Source organism: Trichechus manatus, unplaced genomic scaffold, assembly GCF_000243295.1.
Source record: "Trichechus manatus latirostris isolate Lorelei unplaced genomic scaffold, TriManLat1.0 scaffold00008, whole genome shotgun sequence".
Classification (NCBI taxonomy): domain Eukaryota; kingdom Metazoa; phylum Chordata; class Mammalia; order Sirenia; family Trichechidae; genus Trichechus; species Trichechus manatus.
The window spans coordinates 6,447,965-6,457,968 of record NW_004443944.1 but is presented as its reverse complement, the minus strand read 5'-3'; the positions used below and the strand labels follow the sequence as shown (position 1 = coordinate 6,457,968).

Sequence of the window (10,004 nt, the reverse complement as noted above, 5' to 3'; positions counted from 1 at the left end):
GAAAAGGGAGTAAGAGAAGCTAGAGGAACAAGCTGTAATAGGGGAATGGAAATATGTCTGGGTTGGCTTCAGCATGAAAGGTCTTCTAATGGACAAGTGCAGGGACAGACCTGCTTCAGGAATGTCTGGATCCAGGAACTCAGTGTCCGTGTACTGCGTCTTTAAAAGACACTCCATATGTGCCGGGAGTTGGCCCAGGTGCCCATCCATACGTAGGGGCTCGTGCCCTGAGATCCTCCCAGTCAAGCTGGGAGAGGAGACATGGATCTGTTCAATGGCCTTTCCTACTGACTGCTGGCACTGAGCCAGCCCCATAGGCCGCGCATCCACAGCCCAAAGCCGAAGGGGCCTGCATGAGGTGTGCACATGCCTGGGTGCCTGCGTGGAGCGCCTAAGTCCCGCCCTCACTGTGGCTGATCATCACCTTCCTGTATCCTCCTCCATCTTCCTTTCCATGTCCAAAAGCTACCTGCCATCATCCTTCCTCCCCAAGACTCCCCCATACCCCGCTCGGCCATCTGTTCTGCACTGGAAATACCTCGGGGCCCACTCCCCTTCTAGGGAGCTCTGGGCGCTGGCAGCCATGTTGAACATTCCTGCTGATTGGCCAGGAGAGGTCACCTGACCCACAAGCAACCAATAGCTCCCACGGGGCCTGGCGGAGGGATCGGCCTTCTGCAAGCCCCGCTGAGAGACGGAGGCTGAGGCGAGAAGGTTCTAGAAAGGCCAGGTGGTTGCCAAGAGGTTGGGCGGCCGTGATGGGTCTTGGGAAGCCAGGTCTTGAGTGAGGAGAGTGGGTGGCCAGGGTGGAAGGAGCCGTGAGGTGGCCCCACGGGGAGTGGAGACAGCCGGGCGGACTACCCACACCTCACAACACACCAGGCAGCCCAGGCCACTGCTGTCTGCCTGCCCCTTGCCCCCAGAAGACCCCTGCCAGAGCCACTCCGACTCCAGCCGCAGCCCCAAATGCCAATTCAGGGGCCAGGTCAGGAAGCGGAGAGGTCAACAAGGCATTTATGGGAGTCAGACCACACAGCCCAGGGTTCCAGCGCTCGACCCCCGCTCTCTGCCGTGAGTCCACTCCCTTGGCCGCTGCTTGTTCTCATCCCACCTCCTACTAGTTTCCCTCCGTGGGGGCTCTGTTTTCTGCAGGTGTGGGATCCTCTCTTCCAAAACTCAAGGTGTCCATCTGGGAGCTGAGTGTCGTAATGATGCCAGGGGCAGCCTGACCGACGTCGCCGGGGAAATCACTGTCACATCGCGCGAAACCAGCATCTGGGGGAAGGGAGGATGACAAAGGGACGTTGGAACCATCAGGCCTCTTATTAACTGGGGGCCGAGCCACTTGTCCCCACTCACGGGTTTGCCAGGTAGCCTGACCATGCATCCCCTCCCCCATGCCAGTTCTCTGCCTAGACCACTGCAGGCGCTCCTGCCTTCCCCAGGCCCCCTTTGACCTGTCCCCAGTGTCTTCATTGCCCCAACCCACGGGCTCTGTCCGGTTGGGCAGGAGGTCTGTCCCCTGCCCCCAGGCGGTGATTCTGAGCATGCCAACCTTATTCCCTTCTCAGGGCCTTTGACTTGCCTCCCTCAGGCAAGTTCCACTCACAGCGGCACCCCTGCTAGTCCCCACACCGTCAGTCTCTCACCTCCAGGTGCACCCCGCTGATCCCCACGCCCACACCCATACGTCAGTCTCTCACCTCCGGGTGCACCCCGCTGATTCCCACGCCCACACCCACGCCATCAGTCTCTCACCTCCGGGTGCACCCCACAGGTCCCCACACCCACACATCAGTCTCTCACCTCCAGGTGCACCCCGCTAGTCCCCACACCCACACATCAGTCTCTCACCTCTGGGTGCACCCTGCTGGTCCCCACACCCACACATCAGTCTGTCACCTCCAGGTTGTTGACTTTGTGTTCTGCAGGCCAGATACACCCTCCCACTGCCACCGTCACCCTCTGCCTCTGCGGCCCCTGCTCCCCCTCCTCAGGCACATGGAACTCCCTGGCTCTGCAGCTAGCCTGAGCAGCCCCTGGGCAGCTACTGAGGCTGGGCAAGAATTACATGAGGATCGCTCTCCAAGTTGTTCTGCCCTCCTGGGGCCCCAGCTTGGCTCGGCCACCTGGCTCTGACTGCATCTCCTACAACCCTCGCAGCTCTGAGCGGAAGTGCTGGTGGGCTTCGTAAGAGGGGGATTGCTGGCCCGCTACACCCTCTTGTCCCTCTCCTTGCTGGTGCCGACTTCGAGCCCATGGACAGGGACAGAGGCCTAGGGATGGCCGAGCACATGGTAGAAGGAACAGGGCTCTGTGGATGATGTCAGGGGGCAGCCTGGCCTGCCCCCTCGCATGGACCTGAGAGAGAACTGAGTGTGGAGCAGGGGAGACCACACGTTTGGGGTCTCTGCTGCAGCAGGCTAGCCTGATCCCCGAGACAGAGCCTCATCTGCTGTGGATCCCAGTGCCTCTCTGGAGGCCTAGAACGATGATGACGAGAACCCAGTAGCTCCCACTGCTTGAACATACCCGCTGTACCAGGTATGGGCTCAGCACTGGGCCTGCGTATCCTCGCAGCAACCACAGGAGGGCCAGGCTGTTCTTCTCATCCTCACTTTACAGAGAGCTAAGTGACCCGGGGCTAGGTCACTCGGCTACAAAGATTTGGCCGTGGACAGTCTGACTCCAGAACTCCTGCTGTCTGCCGTCACCCCATGCTGCCTCCCAGCCTCCAGGAAACAGGAGATAGAGAATGATTGTTGAATGAATGAACAAATGAATGAGAGAGAGAGAGAACACGCAGGGGTCCACTGTGGCCCCGGGCTCACTTTCATCCTCTCCCGGCTCCCCAGGGTCATCCTTCTTGTCTCCTTTCAGACCAGCTGAGCCGAGGATTATTTTGTAACTTGCTGATGGCTGTGTCCTCAAGGAGGCACGCTTTGATGGGGACTTTCTCGGCCTCGTCCCCCTCTGAGTGAGGTCCTCATTTGGGCATTTGCACTTCCAATGAGGCCTCTGGGCTAGGGGTGGCAGAAACTGTGGATTGGCCAAAGAGACAGATGCCAGGGAGGGGTCAGCTGGGCGATGGCCCTGGAGTCCTGACCCTCTCCTGGCTCATGAGCCCTCTGTGGACTCTCCCCCTTGAACGTTCTGCCTGCAGCCCACACTGTACTCAGCCCACAACCCAGGGAGTCACTGCCCCACCGCCCAGCCATGGCCATCGCCCGCCTGGGGTGCCCCCTCTCTGCCCCTGGTTGGCCAGCCTCACTCCCAGCAACTGCCCTCCTCGCCAGCTCCACCTCCAGGGCTGTGGCTTCTGGGGCGTCCTTGGCTTTCCTCCTCCCCCCGGGCCTTTCCTCTGCGGGCCTCTTCTCTGTTTCTCTCCCCCAGCCCATGTCTGGATCCCCAGGGCAGCAGAGGACTGAGACCCCCGTGGTCACTGAGTAGCCACGGCGCTTACAGGGCACCAGATCCCTTGGTTGGCTCCTGTCCTCCGTGCTCCCAACTGTAGCCGCCTCCCCACCCCTGCTTCCAGGGAGGCCACGCCCATTTTACAGATGAGGAAACTGAGGTCCCGAGGTGGGTCGTGGAGGATGGGAACCCAGAGTGCAGGCTCTAGAAGCCCCACTTGCTGTACTCTGTGGTGTGGCCTCCTGGTGGAAGGACAGGAATTTCCCGTCAGCCAGAGACTCCAGCTCAAGACCCTTCCAGTGAGGGGGATTGGGGTGGGGGTGAGGCAGGTTACCTGGGGGGCTTCCTGTGGGGGTGCAGACAGGGCTCTTGTCCAGGGGGCCGTGGAGGGTCATGGTGTTGTGATGTCCCAGCTGCACCTGTCTGCAGTGTACCACATGGATATCCCGGGGTCCCCAGTCACCGGCCGGGGCCTCCTGCATTGAGGGATCATCTGGTGCCACTGGAGGGGGGCGAGGGGGAGCCGTGGAGCCTGGCAGGGGAAGCAGCAGTATGGCCCTCCTGGAGGGGACTCCAGATGTCCCTGCTGTCTGACACCCCCACACGCCTACACACAAAGCCCTGCCAGCTGGGGGAGCCTGGGATCTGAATTCTCCCTAGACACCATCAGAGTGGGAGCCACTGACGTCACGGGGCTTCAAACTGATTCATTTCGGTTCAAACCCCTGCTGAGAATTTGCATTTCTAACAAGGAAGTTATACATAAGAATCACCTGGGGATCTTGTTCAAAATGTACATTCCAATTCAGTACATCTGGGGTGGAAATGCAAATTCTCAGCAAGGAACCAGAAGGAAGCGGTTCAAAGTGCCATGAGGTCAGACTTGAGACTGGAGGGCACAGGGACAGAGCGGAACAGTCAGGGGATGAGTGTCCCCAAAGGTGGGAGCCTCGTTCTGCTGCAGAGGTCAGTCCTCTGACATGACCGAGGGGAACGTCTCCTTCGGTGCTGAGGTATCAGCGACGCCTCTGGACAGCGAGCCCGCAGAGCCTCTGACGAGGCAGAGTTACGACCTCGTTGTTTTCCTAGCCTGGGCTTCGTGGTTTTCAGTTTAAGGTAATGATGTGAAATTTTATTTTAAGAGATATTTGAGTAAAATAAAAAGACAAACCATTTAAAAACATGAAGTAAATAATCAGACATAGGCATGGCCAAAGTTGAGAACGTGATCCATAAAGGACTAACATTTGGAAACCATTGACCTAGATTCTAGAACAAAGTCCCTCTTCAGAGTTGGGGAAACTGAGGCCCGGCATAAGGAAGGGCTTTCCTGAGCCTCATCGCATGACTGGACAGACAGATGGCCCTGTGCCTTCCAGCCACAGTGCCTGGTACAGAGGAGGCACTTAATTTGCAGGACTGTGTTTCATCAAAACTAGGATGCCACTGCGCGTAAGATGTATCCCTATTTGCAAGATGTTAAAACGTGGAAAAAAAAAAGTGTGTCTTGGGACAAATAAAATATAAGAATCCTCTGTGACATTTTGCTGGGGGAGAGTGGATTGAGTTCCATTTGTCATGGGAAAAATATAAAATGAAGCAAATGTATCAGAGTGGAAGGAAAGCAGGAGAGGTTTGATCTAGGCACAAAGAAGGACTTGCTCATTGGGTGACAAGTCCAGGACCAGGCCATAAAAGTGGTCCTTGGAAACCCGAAAGCCACCCTTTCTCTTCAGAGAGTTAAACCTACACCACCGCCCATTACCCCTCAGGGGGAGCAGGTGCCCCTCCAGGTCCCCTTCCCTGGGTGTAGAGGGCTTACCACTCTTCCCAGAGGCCGTGTGTTTCTGCATCATGTTAGCGGATCCAATCTGGATGCCTTTAGAATTAGTAATGGAAATGGTGCCACTGGGTCCAGTCTGGATGAACATGTTGACTGTACTTTGCTGGTAAATATTTTTAGTGAACTGATTTTTCCTTCCGGAATCTTCTGCAAAATAATGTTTGACTCAGCCCCTGAGGTCACCTTGTAGCTAAATAACAGATTGGCTCACAAAATAAAGACTATCACCTGTGAGTACCATGTTCCTGTAAGAAAAATCATCTCTATGAGACCAAATGGTCAACAATTACTTTAATAAAGATGAGAATGTAAGGGGGCAAGGAGACTAGATTAAGGGAAATAGAACAACCAGAATGAAAATATGGAGAATGTTCATGCATTGTAAAGAATGCAACCAATGTCACTGAACAATTTGTGTAGAAACTTGAATGAGAAACTACTGTGTAAACCTTCACCAAAACACAATATGATTTAAAATAATAATAATAATATTTCACGCTATCCATTTGCACCTCTCTAGGGGGCAGGGGTTGTAAATACCAGTTGGCGGCACGAACATCTCCTGGGGAACTTACTAAAACACAGATTCCCAGGCCCCCACCATGGGGGCTCTGAGTCATTTGGGCCAAGGTGGACCTGAAACCAGCATGGTTCACAAATGCAGCTCCATCTGAGGATGGAGCGCTGCTTGGGAATCGCCATGACAGCTCACCCTTCCTGTGTGCTCTGCCACCCGTATGGCCAGGCCACCATACTGCTAGCTGGGGGACTGCAGGAGTGTTAAGCCACTGCCCCCACTCACCGTCCCTGCCAGGCAGGCACAGCCCTGACCCCTGAGCTCCAAGGCCCCTTCTCCCTCAGCAGTGGCTGCAAGATGGCGGTCCTTGGACCACATCTGGCAACCGATACACTTTGTTTGGTTCGCACGGCACTTTTAAGGATTCAGGTTCATCACCAGTGTTTAAAATCTGACTGCCATTGCTTTCTCACAACTCTCTTAGGATGCTGAGACCCCCTGAGGCTCCACGAGCCGGGGGTCAGCCCAACATGGGCAGGGGGCACCTGCTGGGCTTTGGCAACCCCACAGGGCTGCAATGAGACCTTCATGGGACCCTTCTTCTACAAAACGGTGTTTAAAAGTACATGTTATGACGGTATCTCTATAAAGACGAATATAATCCAGGCTGGATTCATTATTAGATAGGCATTATTACTATAACATTATTTTTTTTTCTTCTGATTTTAAAGGAAATTAAAACATTTGCATGGACCTCTAAAAGTGCCATGTCTGAGCGACAAGTTGGCTGTGGGACTCCACCCTCTGGGTCCCTGAGCCCAGCCTCACCTTCTCTTCTGGCAACTTAAAAACCCTGCATTGGGCAAAGCACTCAGTGAGACCCACCACCAAGCTCAGACTGACCCCCTGCACCCCAGGTATAATGTTGGGAATGGGTCTCCTCCTCTCCCCACCTCTCCGCTTCTGCAACTGCAGGCCTCGGGCCATGCCTCCAGGAAGCCCTCCCTGATTGCTGCCCCCAGCACACCCGCCCTCTTGGAACCTCCTGGAACAGCTGGGGCATGTCTAACAAGGCAGATGGACAGGGTGTCCAGCAAAGACCTCGGAGGGTAGTGGTTTCCTCCACAGCTCAGACCCCCGCCCTGGTCCAACTTCGGGCATTGGGTGAGGGCCTACCTGGTCGATAAACTGCCCATGACTTTGAGTTCTGGTCAAGGGTTAAGAGGTGCTTGCTCCTCATCGCGTACAAGTCTGGGTTGACATCTTTTGCTGTCTTCATTCCCAGGGCGCGGGCGATGCTCAGGGCGTCCCGGGGCCCGTTGGCAGCCAGCAGCGTGTAAATCGCTTTCTCTGGAAGATGGGAGGCCGGTGGTTAGCAGGGCCCTGGGCTCTGGATTTGCTCCAGCACCCACTGGCTCTGTGACCTCGAGCAAGTGATCCACCTCTCTGTGACCAGTCTCCCCACCTGTAAAATGGGTGTCATAATACGGCACCACAGAGGCTGTTCTGAAGTCGATGTGCAATGGACATAAAGTGCTTTGCACAGTGCCTGGCGCACAGTAGGCCCACAGGTAATGTTAACTGTTGATCCAAGAGGAGTCCCTGGGTGGCACAAACGGTTAATGCATTCAGCTGCTAACTGAAAGGTTGGAGGTTCCAGTCCACCCAGAGGCGCCTCAGAAATAAGGCCTGGCAATCTACATTCGAAAAATGAGCCACTGAAAACCCTGTGGAGCATAGTTCTATGCTGATGTGCACGGGGTTGCCATGAGTCAGGGTCAACTTCATGGCAACTAGTATTGATGGAAGAAATAATTCCTTGACCATTTAAATTCTTCATTGCAAAGACTGAGTCTTGCCTCTGAACACTGTGAGGACCTTGTGGCGGTGGAACATGGCCCCTGAGCAGTCCTAAGATCTCAAGCGGCCTGGGAGGGCTTGGGAGAACTGGGCCCGTGTCCCAGGTGAGAGAGGAAAAGAAGCTACTTACGCCGCTGTTCACCGAGTGGGGACCCAGTGCTCTGGGGAATGGTGGCTGCATTTTGCAGGGACTTCTGGGCTGGAGAAAGAAAGATGGGTCAGATGGCTCAGCTTCCTTTTCTGTAGAATAGGAAGTGTTTTCCTGGGGGAGATTTCTTTTCTGTAAAATAGAACAGGATAGAACAGAAGAATAGTTCCCTCCCAGGGTTGCAGAGAGGATCAAGTCAAATGACCACAAACGCCTGGGCACAGCACCCTCGGCTGCTAACCAAAAGGTTGTTGGTAGTTCAAATCCGGGGCGGTTCTTCTCTGTCCTATAGGGTCACTATGAGTTGTAATGGACTCAACGGCGGTGGGTTTGGTATTTTTGTTTTTGTTTTTCTTTTTCTAGGAAAGCCTGGTGGTGCAGTGGTTAAGCACTTGGTTGCTGACTGAAAGATCGGCGGTTCTAACCAGCAACCACTCCACGGGAGAAAGATGGGGCAGTCTGTTTCCGTAAAAGCTCGCAGCCTTGGAAACCCTATGGGGCCGCTCTACTCTGTCCTGCAGGTCACTATGGGTCAGAATCAACTTGACAGCAATGGGTCTTTAGTGTGAAACTAACTTTGTTCTATTACTGTTGGCTTTATTAGTATCATTATTATATTCCGTAAGAGTCCCTGGGTGACGTGAATGGTTAAGTGCTCACCTACTAGCCAAAAGGTTGGCTGTTTGAACCCACCCAGAGGCAGCTTGGAAGAAAGCCCCGGCAATCTGCTTCCAAAAGGTCACAGCCTTGAAAACCCTATGGAGCAGTTCTCCTCTGCACACCTGGGGTCGCCATGAGTCAGAGTCACCTCCACAGCCTCTAACAACAACAACGTAATTTTCCATTACTATTATGAACGTTTTGCTGGGCACCTGGTCAGTGCCAGCACTGGGCTGAGCCCTGCGTGTAACCCTCTCGGCAGCCCTGTGAAGTGGCCTCGTTCTCATCTCCATTGGCCGGGAACAGAAATCAAGGCTGAGCGAGAGAACACTGGGAGGGTGGCAGAGCCTGGCGTGAAGCCAGGTTTGTGGGCCCGAATCTGGGCTTGGGCAGGTCCTACCTGCCTCCTCCGAAGGCCGGTAACCGCAGCTGGGTCCCGGCTCCGCCGGCTCCGTGGGAACCACGTCTCTAGTCCCATCCCCTCCCAAACACCAGGTCGCAGGGCCTGTGCAGGTGACCGCCTTCATTCGGTAGAGGACGTGGTTGAGCTCCTTCTTGGACACTTGGCATTTCTTCACCAGCTGGGCAATCTTCACGGGGGAGCCAGCCTCTTGCAGCACCTGCAGGATTTTCTGTTCCAGGTCGCCTAGGAGAGGGGGAAGAGGGGCGGAGAGAGGACGTGAGTGCCCCCACGACGGAGCCCCTTCCAATGGTGCCCTGGGAGAGGCCGGGGGCAGAGATCCATCAGGCCCCCAGCATAGAGGCAGGGACAGCCCCCTTGGCTCACTGAGAGGCACCTGGCTGACAGCTGGGTGGCAGGAGGAGGCGTCCAGGGGAGAGGCAAGGCCTCGATGGGGGAGGAGTGGGGCAGGACAGCAGGAGGGGAGAGTGAAGGGAAGTCCATTCCTGAGGACATGACGTTTGTGTTCCCTGGTCCCCATCACCGTCCTCCCTGCGGAAGGAAGCGGCGCCTCCTCGGAACCTTACGAGGTGGGAAGTAGTCCTCCTGTCACACCTCCATCTCAGCAAGCAGTGCCTGATTCATCCAAGCCAGATCCTGACAGACATTCAGAAATGGGTCCTTCCCCTAAGGCCCAGGAGACCCTGCTCCCGGCTCTCAGATCTCAGCAGCCTGAGCGGGAATCCAGCTCTTTCCACGCCTAGAAGGTCCCGCGGGACCTAGCTCTGAGACGCCAGCCTGGTCTCCACCTCCCTGACTTCCCACCAAGTGTCAACCGTCTGTGCTCCTTTCAGCCTCACTCACCCCTGGGCCTTTGCACATGCCCGTCCTCCGACAGGGACACTCTGGCCCTCTCTCCCCCGTCCAACTACTGGACCTCCAGGTCTCGCCCCAACACCAGTGCAGGTGTTGTTCCCCTGAAAATGTCCCCACGGACCCACTGCTGTAATCACCTGAGGGACCTGGCCTGGCTCATGTGGCACCTCTGTCTTAGCACAGTGCTGGGCACACAGTAGGTGTTCAGGAAATGGCAGTGAGTGAGTGCGTGAACAAGTGAGTGGGTGGGTGGGTAGGTGAGCGAGTAGGTGGATGAGTGAGTAGA

At 55.6% G+C, this 10,004-nt stretch overlaps 1 protein-coding gene across 3 annotated transcripts in view; it reads right to left on the bottom strand.

The window, feature by feature from the left end:
• Positions 1–1,072: 1,072 nt before the first annotated feature.
• Positions 1,073–10,004, bottom strand: part of ZBP1 (Z-DNA binding protein 1) — a 10,871-nt gene continuing 1,939 nt past the window's right edge. The window contains exons 2-6 of one of the 3 annotated variants that reach the window (XM_023742703.1): positions 8,843–9,088; positions 7,765–7,833; positions 6,951–7,124; positions 5,237–5,404; positions 1,073–1,275 (exon numbers count right to left, since the gene is read on the bottom strand). In XM_023742703.1, coding sequence (XP_023598471.1) covers positions 1,118–1,275; positions 5,237–5,404; positions 6,951–7,124; positions 7,765–7,833; positions 8,843–9,088 — 815 coding nt within the window. In that variant the 3' untranslated portion in view covers positions 1,073–1,117. Of the gene's footprint in view, positions 1,276–4,935; positions 5,405–6,950; positions 7,125–7,764; positions 7,834–8,842; positions 9,089–10,004 lie in introns of those variants that run through there. The other 2 variants (XM_023742706.1, XM_023742696.1) reach the window with 2 other exon arrangements.